Source organism: Lagopus muta, chromosome 16 (assembly GCF_023343835.1).
Source record: "Lagopus muta isolate bLagMut1 chromosome 16, bLagMut1 primary, whole genome shotgun sequence".
NCBI classification, from domain to species: domain Eukaryota; kingdom Metazoa; phylum Chordata; class Aves; order Galliformes; family Phasianidae; genus Lagopus; species Lagopus muta.
The window spans coordinates 2974283-3001195 of record NC_064448.1 but is presented as its reverse complement, the minus strand read 5'-3'; the positions used below and the strand labels follow the sequence as shown (position 1 = coordinate 3001195).

Below are 26913 nucleotides of genomic sequence, written 5' to 3'. Positions count from 1 at the left end.
CTGAACCTACTGCCAACTGCAGTTACTACAGTATTTTCGGGAGACACATCTCCCACAACTGAGTCTACGTTAATTAAGAAAAGCTGAACAGTACTTACAGCTGCCTATTTTGACTACTTTACGAAGAGACTAAGACCCAAAAGAAATAGGTTCTGTTTGGCAGTTTGGTTCACGCTGGTTGATCGTACTCATAGGACAAAAGCATTTCCTTTCCTCTTCTAAAAGTAATAACAAAAAGAAAAGGGATGAGGAAAAAAGCCACTATTACAGTTGGCATTAGGGATGGAGAAAATATCCTAGCCGCTGTCTGGTATGCGGAGCAGGAATACAAATACCACCTCCATAAGCCGGTCCATCCAGCACCAACCTACGCTTGAAAAAGGTGGAAGCTCATCAGAACTATCAAAAATACTCATGCAGTTGATTGTTGATACTGCAAATATAGAAGCACAACTACATTGTATCTGGAATGAGCTAAATAGTGACAACAGTGATAGAAAAGTCAGTTCTAAGCCTCATCTATGATAATCTCTCATTTTTATTTTCTGTTTAAAATAATAGAATTTCTTCTTTTTTAAAATATTACTTATCATGGCATGATGTTAAAACACATGCTCAGTAGCAGTTATCACATGTGGGCATACAGGTTCACACGAGCACATCAATACGGAAAGATTTCTGCCTCACTCCTAAGGCTTTAACTAATGCACAATTACAGTCAGCCCAGTGATTAAAATTAAGTCCTTCCACTATCTCAGCTGAGTTGGTTTGATTAACCTGGGAGGGTTTTTTCAGTTTAACTTCCTTTTTCTTTGCTTAAACTAATCATGCTGGTCAGTGACAATTTAATCACATGATAAAAACTCAGCTTTAATAAAGGCAACGATGATGGTCCTACGTAAAAGATAATCTTTCATTAAAAAATTGGCAGCGTAGCATTTTAGAAAAAGATTTCTGCTTTCAGTACCTCTCCACAGAAAGCATGACCTCTCTTGTTCTCAGTGCTCATTCAAACCAACAGGGCTCGACATTTTTGGCAAGACTTAATCCTTTCCTGTCCTGTCATTTTAGCAAGGATACATTTCCTAATGATGCCAATAGAACACTGCATACAATATTTATCAGTGCTATTCATATTAACAATAGATCACATGGATCTGATTAGCATTGCAATTTCTTACACTGGAGTTGCCAATTTTACTAGAGCAAAAAGGTTTTCCAAATTTTACCAGACCAGTCACCACGCTGAAGCTTCCTTAGATACAATACATAACTAACATAAGGCTATTTCCACTTACAGAAAATGATACCTCTTCCAAAGTGCTGAGCTAATATACATAATTAAAATGCAAGTTCAGTTTTTCTTGCATCAAAGAACTATAACCTACATTCTGACAATCTCAAAAATCAGATAAATACTAATTTATACAGTCATCAAAGGTAAAAGGAGCCAACAATACTACTTCTAAACTAGTGGCTGATGTTTAAAACCTCAACCCTACGAACAGTTACCTATGAAATACTTCTTAAAGTCTACAAAACTAGCCATTAGTCAAAGTTAAGCATAGGCCTAAACTTCTGTAGACTCAGGGCTTAAACATTTAACACAATACCTTTGCTCAGTGAAAGAAAACCCAGTTTTAGCGGAGCACAGTTATTCCTCAAGTTTCATGTTATCCAACACACTTCCAAAGACTCCTCAGTAGACTTGAAATTATTTATAGACCTGGTAAGAGTATATCTACTACTTTACACAGCAACACAGCACATAAAAGCACCAGACATCATCTAGTCACAGAAGCCGATGACTTACGTTCCGAACCTCAGTCCACTTTGTTGTCTCTCCTATCCAAGGATCTCAGAATGCATTGCAAACGTGAAAGAACAGACAAGTGCAATAGTACTGATCATTGCAGTTGCTACAAAAAACCAACGACTTTGTTTTATGAGAACCTCAGGCTATTACTAATTAGTCTAAATTAGCCCAATTCTATAAACAGATACAGCCAGGCTGTTGACACACACTTCCCTACTAGTAAATACTACTTACAAGAGGGCTTTCATTTGATTTGGAAGGGCTCGCTGCTCTGCAGGCTACTGGAAATAAAAGATATTGACTATTTATTTTTATATTAAAAACAGCACTCAGAGTAAAAAGAGAACTTCCCTAGCTGTATCTAAGCATTACTTTATGTTCCCAAAAAAAATTCTGAGGGCAAATTTGTTTGTTTTGGTTTTCCTTTGAAGAAACACATTAAAAATACTTTTGCTAAATGGGAAGAGTCCCAGCCAACACTGAATTGAAAACATATTCTGATTCAGACTGAAACCGAATAGGAAATCACGTCAGAACTCTTCATTTGTCCTCAGTGCGTATTTGATATGAATTAAATTAACACATATCCAGCACATACCTGCCTGGCTTGCTCCCTTACTGCTATACAACCAGCTCTTTCAGGGAAAAGAAAAAAATAATCACTGCATTCCAGCTGAACTGAAGAAAAACCTCTCTCTGAGATAGAGGAGACGAGGAAAAAAGTATTTCAGTAAGAAACAGGTCACAGAAACTTGCTACAGCACTGTTACAGACTGCAAACTGAACTATCATGAGACAATGGGCAGCAGGAGAGCTGCAGGCACCTGGCCAACTCAAAAGCGTGCAGGGTGGAGTACAAAGCTGCTGTTCTTTCCCTCAAATATTCTGCTAACACTGTCCTTAAAGCACAAAATTCTTTGTCCAACTGCAGAAAGATCTTCAATAAATTGACAAAATGTTCCTGCAAATAACACCGAGAGCTATCAAACAGCTATCTTAGAAAATATCTCAAAACGCCTTAAGATTTCTTAAGATAGAATCATAAAATGGCCCTAAAATGATTAATATTACATTCTGTGTGCTACAAACTTCCCTCTTTCCATCCATCTTTCTGTGCCTGCTCATTGCTAACACAACACAATGCTCATATTGCTAATAGAACATTACTTTTGCCTTGTACACAAAGCAAGTTCCAAGTTGTTTTTCTCTTTGTAATAAAGGCTGACAGAAGCAGCTAAGTTCCCAGAAGCAGCAGTTGCAAAAGGTAACTGGTTTCACAGACCAGCTTGTTCAATATTGTTTATAAATCAGTTACGAAAACGTTGCTGTGCTGCAAACTATCCCACATCTGTCTGCACTTTCCTTTCAAGCACCTGAGACCAACTACTGCTGGAAACAAAACTGCGGTGTAAATGGATCCTGATTTTGATGTATCGTAATTTCTACCCTCATTGGAACATTACACAGAAAGTGATGCATTCCTGTATTACTGCAAGTACAAGATATTTCCCAGCAATTAATAACATCTCAGTATTCAAGAGTTCAGTGAGTGCAAACTGTATTTTCGTGGGTTTCTGCTGCTTGCCTGCTTGGGATAGATACAATAGAAACTAATCACAGTGAGTAGGCACAAAGTTATATCACCAAACAAGTAATTATACTTTCTGCATTTACTCTGGGGCTGCTGGGATTTAGAATCATTAACTAGGACTGGCAAGGGCTGGGGCAAGGACATAGTTATGTGGAACCTTTGCAGAAAGTCTGGCTGACACAGCTGTCAGAAAACATCTGAATCAGCGAGAAAACTCTACTACTTTTCCAGAAGAGAGAAATACAGTATCACTAAATGCCTGCTAATTATCAACTGGCTGCTGCACACATCTTCCCTCTTTTTGGGCAGGGCAAATACCCAAACATCACTGCCCACACTGCTCTTCTTCACTGTAGCTGCCGATTGCAATGGAGTGAAAGAAAGAAGACAAGGACCTCTGCGTTCAGAGACCTGCATACTCTAACCATGTTGCTGTACTTTAATCAGCACTCACTCACAATACCTACAGTAGTAATTCCCAAAGACCAGTCCACTGTTTTTTGTAAATATTTACTACAGTGCAGCGAAAATCATTTGCAAAAAAGCATGACTGCAGCCAATGAGGATTATTTACTTACCGGTGGGAAATCGAAGTCTATCTGGTTAGCTAAATTTAAGATGTAGTCGATTCGAAACTGGTTCTCTGGATTGGCTAGTTCAACTGGAGGTGCCAAGTTGCCCATTGCTGTCACTATTGTCTGCAGAAAAGTAAAAGACATTGCAAAATGTGTCTACACACCTAACTGTGAAGAGTTAACAATATTAGCTTGTATGCTTACCTCTATAGCTTCTTTAATATTGTTCTTAATATCCTGAATTTTCATTTTCTTTTCCCTGTAATTAAATACATTATTAAATGTATAGGCCATAAAAGCAGAGCATCTCTTTGAAATAGAACATTAAAAATATTCTAGCAAAACTATATTGTTAACACTGAATAAATTTTCCTCAGTACTGAATATTTTTGTAGAGAGACTCCGAACAAACATCTCAAATCCTCTCTGCTTACACAGTGAATATCTATTTGTTTCCAAAAGTGGATATTCAATTATGCTTAAATAAAAATTACTGCTGTCTGACAGCAGTACAAAGACATTCTGCAAAATTAGCTGATTTTGATTCATTTTAATACGAAATACTAGAAATACATGAAAGTTATTTAGAAAACAGAAATTGAAAAGAAATAATAATAAAAAAAGAGTAAATTACAATAAGTAGAAATAAATGGAAGGAGAGCAGAGCACAATGAGTTACACACACACAAACACACACAAAAACAAACATGAAAACGATGTCAGCAGAAAAAGCTAGAGCAGAAATCTCAACCTAGCACAGACATTCAAACAGATCGGGCACAAAGCCTGCAATAAAGGACTGAAGTGAATACATACAATTATTTTCAACTACAAGCACAAGTGTAGGCTAGAAATCTAGTTTGAATGCTGTATGTGAGCATTCACATTTAGGATTAACTGCAGGCAAATCAAAACGTGTAACAGGCAAACAAACTAGTCCCTCTAATTTATCTGTAAGGAGTTGTACTGCATGCCTTTTGCTATCCTGACAATAGTTGTTCTCAGTGCTAAATAGCACCATCAAAAGAAATGCCTGATCACACGTTCGGTGCAGGCGCTCACCTCCTGGAGGTATGACTGGGATTGAGTCTGCAAACTGGAACTTCACATAAAGCACTGGGATGAAGCTGTTACATTATTCATTTCTTGCTACACGTATAACAATACATAACATAACGTTACTGCTTTGAGGTAGAGCAAATTAGCCAAGTTATTATTGAAACAGAACAAAAGACGACATCCCTGAATCATCTAACCCACCTTTTAATCTTCACCAAAACATTTTACAAAACACTTGTGTCCCTAAATCTACATCATTTATTTCTAATATTACTTATTTTGAAAACTCGCATTTTTCAGAACAGCATCTCAAAGGCTCCAAACTACAACACTATGCTGCTTTATTCTTTAAAAGGCAACGGTCACACTTCCAGTTTGCTGAGTACACCTTCAAAATTTCAATCCACCTAAATAACTAACCAGTCATGCTGTAAATGCTTTCTATCACTTCTTCCTTTCTGTATTTATTCACAACCAACGAAACGAAACTGAAAGCATATTCACTGTCCAAGAGAGCAGAACAGCAGAACAAGAAGTACTGCTGGAGTACCGGGGCAGACGCAGCAGTCCAAGAGTGGGGGGAATCTCGATTATCATATTAAAGATTACTTTAACTGCTGTAAAAGATCTGTCACTGAAAACAACCACGTGCAGCTGCATGCCACGCTGCCTCGTAGATGCAGGCTCACAGGATCCCACCACACACACACTGGGAAAGCACATCTGCAATGCGAGTCCTGCAGACACAAAGCAAACAGCAGCACGCAGTCACCTCGCTCTGCGCCACTGGGCTGCACCGAACACATATGGACTGGCAGCAAAACTCCAACACACAACAACGCGACTGTCCTCAAACATCAGCTCCTTAGCACTGCCCGTAACAAATGTGCTCTCAAAGCACAAGGGCACCAAAGTCTGATGCAGAACGGAAATGAAATGATCGGTAGTTAGGAGTCAATTCCTGAGCCCACTAGAGCTCCTGACCCACCCAGCAGACCACCTTACACCCCACGTTTGTACCTGAGGAGTCCTGGTTTTGGCATTGCTGATGGGAGCAAGGCAATGAGCCAGGAATTAAGAAAGAAAAAAAAAACCCAACACATAAATAATGCTATGACAGCAGGAAACGTTTCTCGCTGATAGTGCAAGCAAAATGTCTGGCTTGACTTTGCCTCTAGTCTTCAGCTAAGGTCACGAACTCAGTGAACACAGAATCCAAACTGCCCCATTGAGGTCAAAAGGACAACTGATATGCCCAGGGTGAAGCAAGGCACCAGTGTTTTTAAAGGACTACGTAAGAAGTTACGTTCAGTCATTTTGCTTTGTTTTGGAACAGGTATTTAGAAAGTCTCCTGATTTTTATGTGAACTGCTGTTAAGATTCTTTTTTTCCCCTAGAGTTCTTGTGGCTAAATTTCTCAAACCATCAGTTACCTGACTCTTCCACATCAGACCAAGAAAGGGAGTATTTTTGTTACAGGTTCTTGTCAAACTTTCATATTTACACATCTCCACAGCTCCTGAGTTAGCAGCAGCACTGAAAGCGATAACGAATGTGGAGCGATGTAAGACTCCAGCAATTAACAAACTGCTTGACAGCATCACCATCTTTACAACAGGAATGAACACTCACAGTGCCTATTTCTGTGTCTGTTGCCATGGCCCTACAGCACGCCCGGTAAACAAGGACTCTTATTACACAGCAATGAATGCACCATGTCATTTTGTGTTTGGTTACGTTTACTAAGCATAAATTTTCCATGACAATGGGATATGTAATTCCTCTGAAGCTCAACGTGTTCCTCGATCACTCATCCAACAGCTCACCTGCACCTGGAACTTCCCTTTAAAAAAGGGCAATGGATGTCGCTGTGGCTCAGGAAGTGCAGCTGAGGAACGCCAGCCAGCACCTCGGCCACCCCCTGTGCTGACAACATTCTTTTGAGAAATCTCTGGCAGATTGCACCTCAAATTTACAAAAGTGATCGAACTTCATTTCCCTCAACCATGAAAGCTGGACCTTTGGAACTGATTCCTTCCTCTTCCCTGCTTCAGGTACCAACACAACAGCCAGCACAACAGCAGCTCTGCCTGCTTTCCCTGCCTCGCGAGCTCCCAATGCCCTTCTGTATCTCTACATGCCATGGGTTAATAAGGTCAAATTTTTAATCTCATTTAAAACTTTTGCTTAGGCTGTGTAGGGTAGGCCAAACAAAGCATTAGACTCTATTAGTTGAGGATTATAAGAAAAATCTCAAATCCTGCTGTTTTCAATATTTAAATGGGCCAAAGGAAAGCTGCACATAGCTCTCAGGAAAACAAATAAAGTCTATTTTAGGCACTACAAAAAAAAAAAAGATGACATTTCAATACAAGAAACATGAAATTAGAATGACATAAAAGGTCAGGAAAATCCAATATTCCTTGAAAACAAACTATGCTCAGAGAAGAGCGATCCCACCTGTGGCAGCAGCGTAAGTCAGACTCCATCAAACCGTATGCAGTGAGCACACTGCCAAACAGATTATTAAGTTAAAAAAAATAATAATCAAACTAATTTGAATTTAACGCTCATTTCTGATTTACTTTCCCAATAACACAACCAACCACAACTTGGAACGTGGGAAGTATATTTAATGCTTTAAAAAGAACATCCTAGCAGGCCCAGATTCACCTTGCAAGTAGAAAAGGGGGAAAAAAACACGGCATTGAAATGAATTGAAGAAAACACGTCACAGAATTCCGTTTTTAAAAAAGAAAACTTAGAGATCTTGTAACCCCTTTATGTCATTTTGGAAGAGAAGAAGTTTGGATTCCTTTGTTGGTCTGGGAAGGTTCAGGTGCTGTGTGCTCTGCTGGAAGTTTGACTGTACAGATGGAGTTGTGAGAGGACTGGAAACAAAAGCACAAAGAACTTCCAGTTCTGAACCAGAAGGGAGGTACTGGTCATTGTTTTAAGAGCAAAATGAGGTGACTGTTTTTTCCTCCAAGTACATGGTAAGGTAGCTTTAAAAAAAAAGTTCCAAAGCTCATAGAATACTTAACTGCATATATATATATAAATAAAATGTAAAAATGAAAAGGCTGATCAAATAATAATGTTAAAAATACAGTTAAAATTACAGTTAAATATGATCTACGTTGCACAGATCTGATTGTGACCATTTTTATATTATTTCTGAGAACTTAACTCAATTGCTCCCTGAAGTATCACCACTTCCACACACGTGATGTAACACATACAAAGGACAACATATTGCTTCCCTAAGTTCTCTCTTTTAAATGTTGTGGAAAGCACAACTACTTTTCTTTTACTGTTTTAATACATAATAATATTTACTTACATGAGGTACGTGCACTTCCTAATATGTGGCCATTGACAGGAACGTGATATGAAAATTAAGAGCAAACAGACACTATTTGTAGAAGAACAGAATCATTCTCTAAGTTGCAAAGCAAGAAATACAAATTACCGAAGCACTGATAAAAACACATCACAGCTGTCTCAATAAAAGTTACTGTCAAGAAACACACTGTGAAAAAGCCAGAATGCAAAAGCAGACACTGCACTGCTTCTGAGCACAACTCACGCTGCAGCATTAGGTGCTAGGCCTGGGACTCACTTATTTTCCAAGGGAACAGGGCCATAATGCAGTCACCACAAAACTCAAAAAAGGCATTCCTAAGCATAAATCTAATTAACCCAACCTGTAGGTTTGTTTCACCCGTGTCCACTGCACTATTCTCACTGTAAAGGTGAAAGGCTACCGCCAGTGCCCTGCAGGGAGCTGAGGAAGGCTGCCATCCTGGGACCTTTGGGGCTGCACAGCTGGTGACTCTCGGGCAGGGCCAGCACAGGGCTGCGCTCAGTGTGCAGGGTGGGATGGCACAGCATGCTGCTCTGGCTCCAGGTCACTCTGAGGCTCCCCTTCAGCTCTGCAAATTCCTGCATACAACCAGTTTAACTGGCTTCACAGTCCCTTCACACCTGTAAGTATCACAGAGACCATCACAGACCCAATGTTAAGAAGCATAATTCTGCTTACACGGCTCCCTTTACCTCAGCTAATTAACTAGCAATAGTTTAGGTAAGGAATGACAATAAAACTGTTTACAAAGAGCTCTGTGATGTACCAGGTTGATAAAGACCCTTTAATTTGTTCTGTACAATTAAACACCTGTGTGAATTGCATACTGGATTTCTTGTTCTTCAAGCACGCATACACAAGATGTCACACCAGTTTACCTTCTTTGCTCTCAGATAATTCAGCATATTAGAATAAAAGATGCTCTTAAAAGTTCACTTTCTGTATCAAGAAACTTGATACAATCATTTACAGGGATGGAATTTTCACAGTACACTTTGTGATTCTTCTCTTTTCTGGTACTGAAAGACGCTGACCAGAAGCAACAGGAGGATTCAAGTCAAACTTGCTGAATCACCTTGCCTTGTACAATTCGCTAGTTTGCAATAACCATTTGCTGACAAGAAGCTCTAAAGACGTTTGTTTTTTTTTGTTTTTTTTTTGTTTTTTTTTTGTTTTTTTTTTTTTTTTTTCCATCTCCCCCACTGTGAATGTGGTCTTTATTAATGGAAAAAAAAAAAAAAAAAAAAAAGAGGGGCAACATGCGGATCAACAAGCAGCTTTTAGATGTGCGACAGTGCTGTGTCCGGACAGCTCTGCAGTGCCTCAATCCATCTGCTGGTGCAGCCCCACCTGCTGCGATCTCTGGAGCTGTGTGACTGGGCCAGTTCATCTCCCCTTCATTTACAGCAAAAAATCCCACCAGGTGAGGATGTACTGACCACCAAACATAGCGTAAATGGATCAACAGCACCTGCTGTTAAGGCTGGGATATCTGCTGTACCCCGCACTCGGTACTGCTGAGACGTTGCTTTAGCACACAGGCAGTGGATGGAGCATTGCTGGGGGTCTTGTGCTTGCCTCAAGTTTTCAGGCACTTCCAAAGCACTTCTGTTTTCATTTTGAAAGATCGAGTTGAAGCATAGTTGTACTGCCAAGCGTAAATGTCTGGACTCCAGTAATTTCTTCAGCCAGTCCTGGATACAACACTTTCCAAAGCTAGCAATCAGGTCTCAGACCCCCCCAAGGGACTCATGTACGAGCAAGAGGGGAACAGCTCCTACAGCAGCTAATGACTTCACTGCTACTTCGAAGTCAAAAAGTACACAGCTGGCTACATGCCAACATTAAATGGAAAGGAGCCCTAAAATAAAATGGCTGAACACTGGGTGCCAAACACGAACACAGAAATCAGCCTGAGCGAGATGCAGAGAGGGAGGGAAGACAGGAAGCAGTCAGATGGAATACAAATCTTTGTGTGCGTGTGATCGCGTTTCCCATTATTGTCCTAAACACCTCAGGTGTGCGATACTGCAGGCAGGAGACCTGCGAGGTGCATGCCTGGAGCAGTGAGAGAACCCGAGGCTTCTGCCCCAAACCCTGCAGATCAGCAGGAACACACCGATGCCAGAAGGACAACAGCACAGCAGGAAAGGAAAAAGGAGGAAGATTCCAACTCACGGTCTATCAGAAATGAGGTAAACTCTACAAAACATGTTTCTACACGCTCCTACTGCACGTAATGTCACTTTTGCATGAATCACCTACTTTTATTCTCATCTTATCTTTTCAATCTATTAATTCAATATAATTAAAGACCGCTAAAATATGCAAAGAACTTGCAACGCGATAACAGTTTCCCTATTCCACTTATAGCTAACTGGCATCACTACTTCTGGGTATACACCTTAGTTGTCAAAAAATACTTCTGAAACTGAGACTTCCCAATTATATATCATGTAAAATTGTAACAAAATTCAAGTAGGCTCAGAAGGATACAAATTTAAAGCAATCAGACCACAGAAATTCCTTGAGATACATTCGATCCAGGCAAATCGAAGTGTCACAGAGCCATCTGAGGGTAACAGTGAGCAGCAGCAGTGCACAAAGCTCCCTACCAGCTGATGGTACCAAGTCTGCCAGCTGTGATGGAAAATGCAAGATGTGTGCTCCACCAGGAAGCAGTCATTCAACTATTAATTTAAATCTCAAACTTAAGCCCCAAACATTAATTGAGGAATGAAACAAAGATAGCTCCCTATTTATAGTAAAGCAACCTGAAGCATCTTCCTAAAAGTTTGGCTGTTGCTTCACTCAGACATAGTTCCCTAATCACAACCCCCTCCTTTTTCCAAATACAATGAAATTTGCAGAGATCCAAACTGTTGTTTCTTCTGAACGTTGCAGATTCAGTACTGCCAGCCTGTAAGCAAAGAATACAGTCCAAAAAGGAAGGCAGTTATGACAGTGAATGTAGATCTCAGCACCTGAACAACAAGCAAGATGCTGGAAAGGAACCCAGAACTGAGTGTTATTACAATATGCTGCCATCATCCAAAGTCAACCTTAGATTTCTGTGAGCTACTAGTGGTAGATGTTTCATTCATCACATGTTTCTTAGAGCAGTGCCACCTTGTTTTCACAACCAATTATTTGCATTACAGACACTTGCAGTCCCAGGGTTTCAGCAGAGAACCGCTCATACTGACCTGAGTTTTTGGGAAGTTCCCAGTTCGCAGTCACTGTCAGCAGTATGATGTGCTGCCTCTTCTCCTGTCAGCTTTTAAATCTAAGTCATATTTGAACAGTGATTCTTATTATACACTTTCTTAACATCTAGATTCCAGCAGAAAGCAACATTTGCGAAGAACATTACAGAAGTTCTACATGTTTTCATGTAAACTCATTAGTAGAACATTCCTACTGAAATCCCCGGGGGAAGAAATCGTGAAATTTGTCAAGTACTGTTAGATTTTAAGAGTTCCAGTTGTGCATTTATAGTTCCAGCCAGCAGATGAATTTACTATGACTGTGCATGTAAACTGCATTTTTAGCATATAGGGTAACTCAATATAGGAACAAGCAGATCTGAGAATCTGTCCCTTGCAGCTCCAGACACACAGACAGGCAGGTGCAACAAAGCAAGGTGCTGACAACTTTGGCTCTAATCCATCAAAGCACTTAAGCACATGTTTAATTTTAAGCACATGAGTAATTCTATCAACTTTAATAGGGCTACTCATGGTTTAAGTACTACGGTGGATAGGGGCCAGAATGCGCAGAACCTTTAAGAACACTGCATGGCCTATGTTATATGAAATAGAAATGGCATTCTTCCACTGAACAATTAAGTTATAAAAGCTTTAGAAGCAAAATATACCGTAAGTTGAGCATGGTTCTCCCTATGTAAATACAGAGACGTGAGTTACTCTGCAGCCTCTGAAGACAATCTGATGCAAATTCTCATATGCAAGATGCCCATCTATCTTTGGTTTGCCCTTCTTTCCTCTGACAGCTTCACCTTAGGGCCGTGTGTCACCTATGCCCACCACACCATGATTCCAAAGGAGGATCAAGTTCAGAAATCTGACATAGAAAAGACCAATGTATCAGCTACTACCCCCACTTCCCTTCTGAAATACGATGTTACTGGGTGGAGTTTGAGAACATTAGTGCTAAAGCCTTTAAACCCAAGGTGCCTATGCAGACACATACGTGGCAGTTCCAGTATCACTGCCTAAACCATTTGTTAACTTCCTCCACAACAACAGTTATTTTCTGCTTTCACAGCTTTACATCCACCTGTCTCATACACACGCAGTGTGACAAATTTGGATGAATAAAAACAAGACTTCTTTAAACTTAAACTATGTTACAATCAGTGTTAAGGATGTTAGAAAACATCAGCTCTGCAAATTTCTACCCAGAACAACTGCCGTAAAACAGAGGTGACCGATTTGAACTCTAGAGCATTCACTAGAAATATTTCAATCCTGCTTCAGTTGAACGTGGCTCCAAAAGTTGTTACCAAGTTTTAGAAAGCAGCTTTCTAAAAAAGGAAGAGAAAAGGAAGAGAATGGAACAATCTGAGAAATCCTGCACAGATGTCTTCCAGGAGGCCAAGTCACTACAAAGAAAAGGCACGAGACAACTCGAGTTTTCTTCCTGTGCTCATAACCTCAGTCAAAAAGCTCCACTAAATTTTGGCTTCTGTAATTATACTGTCCCAAATGTAAAATGAATCTTAGTAACTTCTAATAAAATATCAAATCATATCTGAAGGAGAAGTCAAAGTCAATTCAACTATCCCTGCACCCAGGGACCCAGACCCCTGCTGGTCCCATAAGAGGTCATGTTCCAGCTTCCATCTCACAGCTGACCTCACAGCAAACCAATGCACCAACCTCTTGCTAAACATTTCAAGGAATCAATTCTTTTTTGTTCTGTTTCAACTGGAATAAAACTGAAGTTGATTATTATTTTCTTTCCTTCCCCCATTGTATCACATAATCACACCACAGCATATAAAATAAAACAGCCGTGCAACTTCCACTACAGCCACGTCTGTCAGCAGGGCCCAAAACTCTTCTTTTTCCCTAAAGAAGTGGAAAATGAAGGCAGTGCAAGATCACAATACATAAGCCTGCCTTTATTCTAAATTTTTTTTCTTTCATTAATTGCTACCACCCCAAACTTAGCACAGTTTACCTTCTGCTCTGACTATTCCTAACAGAGCCTAAAATTAACACAGCTATTTCATTATTTCATTCCTTGATTGGTCAACAAGCATAATTGAGAACAAATGTTTACCTTTTTTTCCCCTGAAGAACACACATTAAAAAGAACACAGAAATACCTTCTGTATGGATTATTTTTTCTGAGATATCTCCAGCAAAGGAATTACATGCTACTGCTTATTAGACAGGATTTATAGAGAATACAGTACAAAGCAAATCAAAATTCCTTTAATTAAAAAAAAAAAAGAATGCTTTCAATTTATATCACTGCAGTCTCTAACTTCTGCCAGAATTCTCAGCTTATTGACTGGACACAGTGTGGTACATCAACACGTTTTATAGTGCTACTACTGTAACAATTTAAGTAATAATTCTGACAATTCCTTACTTTAAAAGCTTCTAAATAAGAAACTCAACAGCTGTAACTTACTAATTTTGTGTAACAAATTAATGTAGTTAATTAACTTCTCAGAGCAGCAGTGCCTGTGGGCCCGGCACCAGGAAAGGGAACAGAGGCAGAGGGACTGTGCTTCCAAAGACCACCTACGACAGAAACAAACTTTTCTACAGAACCTGCTCTGGTGGCCAAAGCATCACAGCAGGCTCTCACACACCAGACACCAAATAAAAAACCAACCAACCAACAAAACAAACAAACCAACAGCCCACACCTCTCCTCCGCCGAGTGAATTCCTCAGCATCGCACACAACTCACAACTCTTCTCTATTATCTCAGCTTAACATGCCCTATGTTCTTAAGGCATTCGTCTTCAAAATGAGAAGCTGTACTTCATCTAGTGAGCTTCACTGTATTCCCACAGCACCCAGTAACTCACTGATTAATCAGGGCTCTGATTTTTGGAACAGCTTTTGTTCCAAACTGAAATTTGACTCACTTTCTTCATTATAAAAGATGATTTGGAAACCGTTTTCCCATTGAAGCACATGGATTAGCCCTCAGCCTCATGTTTATAAAGCACAGGTTTGTTAACACTGCACCCACATAACTTGTTTCAACACAATAAGGAGCAGCTACATCATTACACGAGACAATGGGAATTAGAACTAGCAGAACTCAGTACGAGGGCTTATTTACATTAGAAGAGCATTTATAGCACAAAACCAAAACGCCTGCATACACAGTTTCAAATAACCCAACTGCTTTGCTATTTATATAGCATCTCTTGTATCACTAATGTTACTACTACGTTTTTGCTGAGAGAAGCCTGCCAAGACGTGAGGCTGCACAGAGCCCTGCTGCCTGCAGCCAGCGAGCTGTGAGCGCCTGCACCAGCACTGGGCCAGGGCGAGCTGGGAAAGGCCAGCATGAGCCCATCGTTGTTCTGAGCATAACCCCAGCAGCAAAACACTCGACGGTCTCAAACAGTGACATTCAGTCCCATGCAGACAGTAGCTGAGACAGGAAAGCTGTTCTAACACCTCCGGGCACCTGGGGGATCTTTCCTCGAAGAAAACTGAAACTTCACCCAGTCCTTAAGCTCTGTGGTACAACAGGGTTGGCTCAGACACAACAGTCACTGGTGTAGCCAAGGCTGCCTTCAATATAAGCGAAAAGGTCAATTTTACATCTGTAAAATGCATAACACCGAAGTGTTCATACCTCCTGTACAACTCAGTGAAAACTTGTGGTTGTTAGTCTTGAACAAAGAAGTTAAAGCAGCATACTTCCTGCTGATAAAAAAGCAGTACGCTTTAAAACTTGACTTCCAATATTCCACAATCCCCTGTGAGCAACACCTATGACTCCTGAAACTGCAGAAGCACAGAAGACAAATCTTCCATTGCCTGTGCAATTGCCAGCATTCTCAGACAACCAGTTTCACTTCTTGGAGCGTTTTCTTTGGATTGGTCCCTCACAAAGTAGCAACCAAAGTGAGAAATGATCTTAGGAGAGACAGACTAAGAAGTAAATCCAAATTAAATTTCAGATTCATTCAAAACCAAATGTTAGCACATTGTTAGCTTTCTTCAGATGCTCAGTAAAGCTCCGATATGTTTACACAGACACCCAGCCTGCAAGCTAAGTTACTCTCTGTGACTCAAAAACAAACACAGAGATTGTTTAATTATGAACAAGTTTCCATCTATAAGAGACCCATTATGCTCAATTTCAGTGCCATCAGTGGAGAAAATAAGAAAAGCAAGCAAAAGTGCAAAGAATTCTGCTTTAAGAAATTACCCAAAAGCAACATCCATCAGAACTCACCTCAAAGGCTGCAGCACTCCAGGAACAAGCCCAAACTGCGCTCTTTTATTACCGTTTATCTCTAATGGTCTGGATTTTCTTTTCCTATCTGCAGAAGCTACGTATGTGCCTTTACAAACCTTTTCCCACAGCCATGGCTTTAAGGAAACAATAAATTTTTCCAATATTTATTTGCCTATGTAATTGCAATCAAAGCATAAAAGGGCAGCGAATCGGAACCGACCGTTGCTGGTTTCCATGCAGCAGAGGCAGCAGGAGAGCAGTGCAGCCCACAGCCAGGTGTGCTGGGACACCGGGCAGTGCTGCCCCTCACCTGAGCACCGGGACGTCCTTGCTATTACATTATTTATAGCAGAGACAGCAGAGAAAACGAGGAGCAGGTAAAGTTTATTGGCTGCAGCCTCCTTTCAGAACATTCTGTACCTCTCCTTTGTAGCCGTACTTTCTTTTTCCCCTCAATAAATAACCAGACAAAAAAAAAAGCCTGTTTGTACTTCAGCCCCAGCGTAGCTGCACACAGCTGAGATGTGCAGAGCTCAGTGCAGCCCCTGCAGCTGCTGCTAATGCTTTAGTCAAATTGGCCCAGATGCAGAGTCTGAATTATTTCTGTTTTGATCTTAAGGTGACTGAATTGCTGTAGCTCGTAACAAAGATGACTCCCTGTAAGAAAAGCAACCCAAAGTCCCAAATACACAATCAACCAACCAAGGCAAGCCAAGCAAAAACATGTGACCAATTCAGTCCTCTAAGTTGGAGTTTGTTATCAAACTCCATCCTACTTTCTAGCTAGTTTGGCAGGTAATGCTGAATATAACGTCAGCTACATAAGCAGCTCCTGACAGCTGCAAGCAGGTTATTCTGAAAGCAAATCAGCAAAGGTTCAACACGTATCAGGCAAGGGCTGCCTTTGGAGCATCGTGCTGACATGCGTAATTATTTTGAATATGCTATGAAAGTATTCATTTATTTTCATTTATTTTCCAGTTATTGAAAGCTTTGCACTACCATAAGATGATATACGAAAAATATTTGGAAATAAACACCAAATATTACCGGGCAACAACAAAATATCCTCACTTCCTTCCAAGCACAGATACAGTCATCATCACATTAAAGCCATTGGTGAAATTCTTCAGCCAGTGGCAGGGAGCACTGTTAGGCTCTCAGTTCCACCTACCAGTGCTGCTTTCCTGCCTGGCTTTAGGAGATGCTGACAACTGAAGAATGTGAGAAACACGGGACTTTATTTCCAGCTACTTGTGGCTTTATTTACAGAAAAGTTAGGATTCAGTTTGTTTTCAAAAGTGCAAATTTCTGTACAAGTACTTCTGAAATGATTTTGTTCTTGGTCAAATCAACCTACTTAAAACTGTACTGCAAGTTACCTGCTGAAATGGTAAGTAAACCACTTCCATATGCTTAGCAAAACAGAAAAAAATCCTTCATTACAATGGAGCTGTAGGAACGATTCTGAAAACACGACAAATTCCCCTGATGTAAATATCGTATTTCCCATTACACCCATTCATTTGAACTGTGTAGTAAGAGAACAATACTTTCCCAATTCCATTTTACAGTTCCTTGACTGTGTCACGGTACACTATTTTTAGTTCCAAAAGCTGAAGCGAAGCCGTCCTGCAGCACACACAGTACGTAACTGGCGCTGAGGCACACGGATGGACAAACTGTGAGCTGTAAGTCAGCCCAAAGCAGATGTGTAAACACTGACGCTCTCACTTCTCAAGTTCTTCCCTCACGTACCTGACAAAATCCACTCCCGTGCCAGGAGTTTGAATCACACAAAGCAGCACTTCCTAAGCATTTTTTTTTGAAGTTGGCAGAGCAGCTTTTGCACACGAGTTTCCCCATATGCAGATTATTTCTCAACAAGCATGAAGAAGCTGAGTCTTCACTTCTCACGGAGGTAATTAGGGTCTTTTGTGCAAACTTAGAGATGAATGCATGAAGTACAGAACCAGAGGAGACTCGAGCTGCTCAGGTTAACACATAAGCTTGAAATATCAGTATTAAAACAAATTGAAAACCAAACAGAGCCAGCCTCGTGTGGTCTAAGGCTGAACCACCAGGCGGCCTGAAAGCCTGGGCAGCACTCAAAGGCAGCTCAGGAGCTTTTCTGAATCCTCTCAAACCTTTGGAAGCCCTGCAGCACTCACTGTGCTGCCAAGCCCAAACGCCCTGAGCAATCTACCACAAACCCAGATTTCTAGGGAACCCTTCCTTTTGCACTAGGAAGGTTCATTTAACCCATGATGTTTTGGACCAACATTCTGTATCCAGGTTAGCTTTCTCCAACGAAACACAAATTAACTGGAAAAATTCCAAACCATGCTTGCTGAGAAGTCTGGAAGTCATAAAGAATGCAGTGAAGAAAATTTCACTTCATTGTAATCAACATCTACATGTATTTGGACTCAACTTGTAAGAAGAATGACCTTTTACTAAGTTTAAAATTGGAAATTAATTATACCTGAATAAGCACATTTATTATCGTTTCCTTTGATAAAAGGGAAGTTATACTGCTGTAATTTAAATCAAACCATGACAATGGCACAATTATCATTCATGCCCTCGCCCTGACCTGACATTTCTAAATGGGAAAAAAAAAATAAGATGCAGTTCACACTGACAGTATATATAATAAATAAGAAGGACAAAACAGATATGTGAGAAATAATTTGCTGATATTTAGCCCATCAGAATATATAGCACTTTGCTATGATTGTCCAATTACTTTCACAACATATGGTCCCTTAAATATTAATAATACTGTTTAAATGAGAAACTTATTCACAGCTGATGAATGTAACCTCAGGAGAACGCACAAATTGCTAGAAATTATTACCTTGCAAATTACTTTAACAGTATTACTTGGACATAAATATCGATCCAGCTAGCTGCTACTTTGGCTGCTAAAGAAACCATACCAGAAGTACTGAGAAACTGGAGATCACTTGCTCCTATCTGAACCCAACTGCCCCAGTGGCATTCCAGCTAATGCAGAGGCATCAACCAGGCTGCACAACTGATGTGCAAGATTTGCTTTCTATCCTTCTCTTCACAGATAATTAGACAGAGTTAAAAAAGAGGAAACCTCTTAAGGAAAATAAGGAAAAGAAAAAAGCCATGCAGAACGTGACAACTTCAGGACTTGTTATGAATCCTGCCTGCTTCCAGAGTTCCTAAAGCACCAGTGGCAGAACCTGGCAACAGATTTGAGTAGGAAGCAGCGTCAATCTTTCCCTTACACTTCTTCCCTAATCCTCTAAAGTGCCATTTCTGAGCTATAATCTTGGCCTGCACAAACCATCCATCTAACGTAGCACAGCACGGATTCTTAGAAATAATCCTTCTGGAAATTTCTGTAGACAGAGGTATTTTTTGCCACTACGTTACAGAAAATATCTGCTCAGTAGTACAGATTCGATTAAAGCAATAAAAAAGGATTTGAAAGCGATCGTCAATATCTGGAGGATTCTAAAACATCTTATTTATCAGATATACAAGAGACTACAAAAACCATGTCTTCATTTATGTAAGAAACAGTGGTTCTCAGCTGAGTGGTAAACCACAAGATGGGGAAGTGGGGGCAAGCAAGAGAATGAGAGAGAAGGAGAAAGAGTGAGGAAACACAGCACGTCCCTTGCCTTTCTTTTTACAAACGAAACAACCTGCCTTAATCTAAGAGCCCTAACATTTGTCTTTGGTTCGTACTGTTGTAGACGCGACCGATTCCAGCTCACAGCGCACTGCTAGCCTTGTTGTGGCTGTTGATGCCACTCAGAGCAGTGCTGGAAAGCTCCCCAACACAGATCTTCGTTCATCAGCTTTCTGAGATGGCACTTCTCAAATGTATCTGCTTCTCCCTACCTCTGTTTTAAAAATGAGCAGGGGGGGATGAACCTGTCAGAAGGTACATGGTCAGAAAGCTGCTGTAATGGAGGGGGAAAACAAAGGGAGGAGCATACCCGACTTTTAACATCACTCACATACAGCCAGAAAGACAAGGCTTTCCCCTAGAATGTTTACTGTACTGCAATTATTAAGAAATCTCCTTTTCAAGTTTAACAGAAAGAGAAGCCAAGTCTATTCCCACAAGTTACAAGTGCTATGCAAACAATATGCAGAAATGCTACACTAATCTACTGCCTGGAAATCAGATAACAGCAGCAACCTACCTATACCACAGTGATATTCACTGCTATCTCCATATTACTTTCACACAGAAGTTAAGCAAGAACTCTCAGCAGTTCAAACTTCCTACAGAACGCAGCATAACCGACTGCATATACTGTGTCTTCCAAACACATTTATGAAGCGTTCTATGTATTTTGGTAAGTTATTAATAGTTGGTGTTGGCAGAGAAAGGACATATTAAACTAAAAATGTAAATCACGTAAACCTAGTCATAAACATTTTTATGACTAGGCTTTTTTGAAGCACTTTACTGACATTAGCTAGTCAATCCTCAACCTTTCTCATGAAGTAGATTAAGTATTAAAGCACATCAAAGGTGTGGCATCGTGACAGTTTAGTGGCAATTGCACAATTAGAGCAAATTCTGTCAGTTTCATCATTTGAAACCATTTTTAGACCAATGATCATTATGCAACTCGTAAGGTATGGAGGCAGTGACATCACTTGTCTCTTGCACTGTGCTTCAGAGAACGCGCCAGGTACTTGCCTGACCCAGATCTGTGTTCACCATTTCTCCAAGAACAGTTGATAAAAAAGGAGAGGGCGACAGTAAGTGACTGGGTTGCTGGGTAATAACTTCATCTTAAGCAATCAGCGTTCATATCCAGCATTAATATTCAGGAAACGTCCCAAGTCTCAATCATTAATGATTAAGTATCACCACACCCTGAAATATTTCACTTCATATCTGTATTGAAATCACAAGATCCCAACTTCAAACGTAACTGCTTGCCATTTTAAAGGCTGCACTGGAATGGAGGGATGCTGGTTACAGCAGTCTGTATAAAACCCACCCCGGTGCCAAGGCATCAAAACGTGCAGACTAACAGCTTCCAACGCCTCAACACTTTGAGGACATGGCAGCACATTCCTAAACATGAGCGATCATCCCTTGGAAGACTGAGGAAGAAACGTATGTCTAAGGTTAGAAAATTTAAACCTTTGACCCAGAGGAACTCCTTCATGAGAAGCATTCTCCTATTATTTCACCTCACTTATCATCGTACATCCACCCAGCTTTCCAAAATACCAACACAGCCATGCTCCTGAGCTTACACAACCCAGCTTTCAGCAAACAGAAATTGCTTTAGGGATGCATCAGTTCACCAAGGCAGGGAGCAGAGCCACACCTCGATGTCCCACAGGAGTGCCATGTGGAAACCACGCACAGCAGCTCCAGAAGTCACTGCCCGGCCCCAAACAGAAGTTCCCTCAACAGAGCTAGAGAACTCAGAAGTTTGGTGACTTCTAGAGACAATTCCACTGTACTCTGTTACAATATTTCCAAGTGAAGCTTCTTAAAAGGCTTATTTTACAAAAATCTGATCCAAGAACAGTTTTCAACATTTAAACGTTTATCATCTTACCCACATTATTATTTTTGAAATATTTCAGGAACAATCTGAAACAAGTCATGTATTTCCTTGAATGTCACAAAAGCACATTCATTTTGATGATGAAAATATTTTCCTATTTCCCCATGCGTCCCTTTTTGCTGAAATGAAAGCTGGGCAAAAAGGGAAGAGCCACAAGAAACCCAGGAATGCTACCACATGAGATGGCACATTGACCTGAACCAAAGCTGAAATAGCTGCACTCATATTTGCACGCAGAGCTGCTGCACAAAGGGTTAACACACACTGTGCAGCAGTTAATGGCCACAGATAACGACAGTTAGAGTTCAGTAAACTGGCAGACAGATTATAGTGCACTTTTATTACCACCTCCAACACGTTTACTGATGTGCTTATTACTTTTTTATAGCATACTGCTCTTGAGCAACCAGTTTATAATATTTACCCTTTACAAACTAGGTATACAGACAACACATACATATACAAAAGGGTAACTGAGTTTACATGGCAATACTGGTACAGCAGCTAACACATTATGTATGTATAGCAATCACACGCATCTTGCAGGGACAAACCTATTTATAAGCCTAGAGGCAAAAAACAGCTGCCAAAGTTCACGCTTTTTATGCATTTAAAAACAAAAAAAAAACAAACCAAAAACCCATGAATTAGGGCTGGTCTTTTCCTCTTAGAGGATTAAGGTAAAAATACTGCTGCCACAAACAGTTTATGTATACATGCCACACACACTGAACTTTCCTTTTCCTAGTTACCTCTATTACCTGCAGTATAGCAAGAGAGATTTTAGTCCAACATGAATAAACCTTACATGTTGCACATGGCAAAAATTACATACGCTGGGATGGCTTCTTTTTCATTATGTTTTAAACATTTCCTAGTTTCGTTCTTTTGTACATCTTCATTAATTGAATTTATCCTTTAATCCATACTTATCCAGTACTGTTTTCAGTCCACGCACAACAAGCCACAAGGAACCAAACCCCAGCTGACTGCAATTCATTGCCACAGCAGTCTGCTCACAACATACCGCCCACCTTACAGGGCAGGGCTGATCAACCCGTCAGGCACGCACCCATTAGGCTCTGTGATACAGACAACTGACATACAGATTGTAATTCAAAATACACACTTCCTCTTAGTAGCATTTTGAAGCATGGTACTACCTCTGAACCATCCCACACTCCTACAGAAGCGGGACAGCAGGAAGGTGCCTTGCAACGATAAGCTGTGGATGCACACATGGAGCGTCCATTTGCTGCGTTCCTCCTGTATTACATTGCTGCTTCTTGTCCACTTCATCCTCAACAACAGCAAACTGTAAGTCTCTTGACAGAAACACCTCAACGGACGTCCAGTCCGTAAACACAGACTTAGCACAGAACACCTCACCGTGCATCAAGCATGTCTGACCCACGTCTCTGTCAAACACTGCATGTGCAATTCAGAATGCAGCCCTCTTTGAGTATAAATGAAACCAGGGACCTTTTACACCACTACTTCTGATTCATCTGCAGCACATCCTTTTTTACTACTCTTACCCAGAAGTGGAACTAGCGTGTTTCTAAGATCAGCACCTTCAGAAAACAAAAGAGTGGGAAGCAAAGCACTGCTGTGTGTAACTGAGACCAACCGTCCTCCAGCCAAAACTCAGGGGATAGCCTGATGTGCTGTACTGTGTCCAGTGGTGCCACTGGCAGCTCAGTCATTCCAGACTGTAACTGAGGAAAAGCAAGTTAAATCACAATGTTACAATCTACTTTAAAGTGTTAGCATTACTGCTTTTTAGGAGCTGGTCACAGAATGGAAGATGGCCCTTCTATGCAAGCAGTTATAGGCAATGGTATTCTAAACTGAAAGGAACTCAAATTAAGGCAATCTTAATACAGGCACTTTCTAACTTTTTCTGCATCCTCAATAACGTTGTTATAGACCATCTACATGTAATATGTATCATTTTCTTTCTGGATTGAAACGAAGCTATCATGCAAACTTAAATATCATTTCCACAGGTCAGATTTCGTATTCATTTTTATATCCTTTGCTGCAGCAGTTAGTTTGCTGCTCAGATCACATTTCACACAAGAGACAGAATATAAAAATAAGCTCTATTTATTGCTTTATAAGCACTGCAACATTATCCAGTAGTAAAGGACCTACACACTATCTATCATACTTCTAGTTTGGAAGGCCTTCTAGGTGATAAATATGTTAATGAAATTTAATACACCGTAGGTGCATCAGTGTGAAATGAATGGATAGCAATATCTATTGAATTTAATGAGCAAACACATGAACAAAAATCTTCCAAACCTTTTCAGTTAATTTGCAGTCCAATTAGAGACACACGAAGCCCGCACACGCCAGAAAAACAAATACAAACACCAAACTACCTCCTGCCCTCTTGGGACCAAACCTTGCCCTCTGCTCTATGAAGCATGAGCATAATTGCGCTTCAGTCACTGAAAGGAAAAAAATATTCTTGATTTAATAACCTGCTTTGAAAACAAAAGGCACTACCTAAGCTCTAAATATTATTAGCTTTTTCAGAACACTAGCTCCAAATGCACCATTCCTCATTTCCCTCTCTCGTAACTGTTTTCATTCATGTCATCAGAAGGCATCTTATTTCCAGCAACAACTACTCACTTTTATTTCTTTTTTTAAATGCTGCTGGATGTGCAGAACTACTGTTGAGGTTGCTTGGCAACAAGTGCGATGCATCAGAAAGACAGATAAGGTCCACAATGAATGAAATGGAAGAGAACTATATTTGGTTTCATTCAGAGATACTAACACACTCTAACAATTTGAATTTTCCACAATGAGGTGAAATTTTGCTGTTTCTCTCAACACAGACACACAGTCATGCTGAATCCATTCAGCCAGCTTGCCAGTCCACCTGTACAGAGGAGACCATAAGGAGGGCTTTAACCTGGGTTAGTGGTTTGGTGCAGAAAGGAACACTGACACACAGTAAATATTCACAAGACTTGCAGCCTAGAGAGGATACCTGTATGCTTCCAGCTGCCTCTCAGTGCATTACAGACCATTGTGCTTCCCCACATCCTCCACATACCTGAAGGACACGATTTGTTATGTGCTATGCATAAGGAACAGGCAAGAAATTAGATGACCCTGAGCATTCTGCAACAGCAAATAACTGATCAGAAAAAAATATGCCCAAACAATTCAAGGAAGTCAAAAAAGCCGTATGCAGCAGAAGATGGAAATATTCCTATCAATTCCTAGTGAAAGAGGTTCTCTCTTAACTCACGCTCTCAATCAATTTTATCTGGATCATGCGAGTAAGAATCAACCAGTCTGGCACAAAAGACAGTCAGGTCCTGTCCAATCTTTGAAGCTTCAGAAGGAAGTTAAAGCAGTATCAACATACAAGTAGCTCATTATCTTGATGGGGAGATACAACAATGAAAAACAACCCTCCATCAATGCCCACCTCTCTGGCACCTGCAGGCAACCACAGCACTCTGAAGGTTCCAAGGCTTCCAAAACCAAAGCAGAATTGCATCTACAGCAACGATTCCCAGGATCATAAGCCAAATATGATTCCCTGTTGCTGCAAAGGAAAGCAGGTGATCCACGGTGCACGAAGCAGGCTTTGCACCTGCCAGCACCAGCAGGACCACCAGGAGCAGTACACTGCTGTCAGGAAAGCTGCATCTCCAGAAGCTGCACTGAAAACCCCTTTAAAAATAAACTTGCCCATATCTCCCAGAGCTCCAGTGAAGTTTTACCATCTCAACAAGTTATCTCAGTTAAAGTAACTCTACTGCTAAGAAACTAAAGCTCACTCATGCCTTCACATTTTTTGGCATCCTTCTCACACAGCAGCATCTCTATGCGTTAACGAAATCCCACTTAGGCATCCTACTTATGGACCTCCTGCAATTCCTGGGGCCTTTCCTTTAAATCCCAACAGTTCCACATTCCTCATGATCTGAAGACACTAGAATAGGACAGACTATTTTAATAACTCCCTTATCAGTGTTGAAGTCCACTTTATTACTTATGCTCCACTTTCCCTCTTTTATACATCCAAGCTACATTTGTCTTTTTGCCACAATAAAACACACTGCCATAATTAACTGACTTTCAAGTCCTTTTCCAATTTTACAGATAAAAATCTACATTCTGACTCCCATGAGACTGCCCTGCATTCAGCTATTTTAAAACAAACTTATGAAGTACAACTTTTAAACATGTTATTCAGATCTCCCTGTAAAGAGTAACCTGACCTTCTCAGCATTAACCACTCAGTGTGCAAAGAGGGCTTTGGGACTGAAGCAGACCAGCAGTCTAAAGAATGACTTTCCATACTTAGCCAGTAGTTCCCTGGGAGCTTTCCAAGAAGTGGTCCCACTCGCTGCCTTTATTTCCCACTGCACTGAGATCTATCCATGAGGCAGCTTTCACAGTGCCATAATATAACGCTGTTAATTCCACACAATTCAGTTTGAAAAATCAAAATACAGTGTGAATACATCATATTGGAGAAGAAAAGCACTGATATCAAACCAGTTGATTTTATCAGTGGGATCTATGATCTTCCCAAAGAGGCACAAGGTGACTCAAGAACATCCCACTGCATATGAAGCTATGCTGACTGTAGCATTCTTCCTATACAGCCTTGTTGTGAGAAACCATAACTAAAAAAAAAAAACAAAAAACAAAGGAGAAATCTGGCAATCGGGGCAATCTCTCACTTCTTGTTTCAAAAACCTGCCCATTCTAACAGATGCTCCTAAAACGCCTTTGTCACAGATTCTAAGCTCCCCTCTTCTTTGTTCAGAGTTGTATAGGATGGATGCATTCTCCTCTCTTTCATAAGGAATAAAATACTTATAGAATACTGCTGCTTTCTCTAAATAACAATGTATTATTTTACTTTCTCTTTCTCTTGTCTGAGAATAAATCTATTCTCAGACAAGATCATTAAAAGTAAAGCATGAAAAAGTATGTTTTTTTTTATAAGAGGTCTTAAGATTGTGCAAAAGAATCAGAAACGCTTTACCAAACTCAGCCTTTTGTACTTTCTTCTAGCACTTCACTTTCCAACAGGGGCAAAAAGACACTGAGGTCACAGAACACTATGAAGTTCTTCAGTGACAAACATAAGGAAAGTAAACATATTATTGCATAAGGTACAATTACATAAAATGAGGACTGTCCAATTAGGTGAAGGCAGAATACAGAGGCAACACAGGGCATCCCCAATTCCCAAGGGTTCACTGAAACTGTGGCCCAGTGACACAGCTCACCCTCACATTCAAATAAAATACAAAACCAAAAGACAAAATAGTTACATTTGCAATTTTCGTGGATGTGTAGAATTGTGCAGCTCTAGCTATAAATCTGATTGTTATCTACAAGTGTTTGGTATAAGCAGATGGCATTCCTTTGACTAACTATTTGGAAACAATATTAACCATTTT

The 26913-nt window shown here is 40.3% G+C and overlaps 1 protein-coding gene across 3 annotated transcripts in view; it reads right to left on the bottom strand.

The window, feature by feature from the left end:
- The window catches only part of GNAS (GNAS complex locus), a 131577-nt gene that overhangs the window by 44108 nt on the left and 60556 nt on the right, over window positions 1-26913 (bottom strand). For all 3 annotated transcript variants that reach the window (XM_048963619.1, XM_048963620.1, XM_048963621.1), the window contains 2 exons: window positions 4187-4241; window positions 3986-4105 (listed from right to left, as the gene is read on the bottom strand). In XM_048963619.1, coding sequence (XP_048819576.1) covers window positions 3986-4105; window positions 4187-4241 — 175 coding nt within the window. The remainder of the gene's footprint in view (window positions 1-3985; window positions 4106-4186; window positions 4242-26913) is intronic.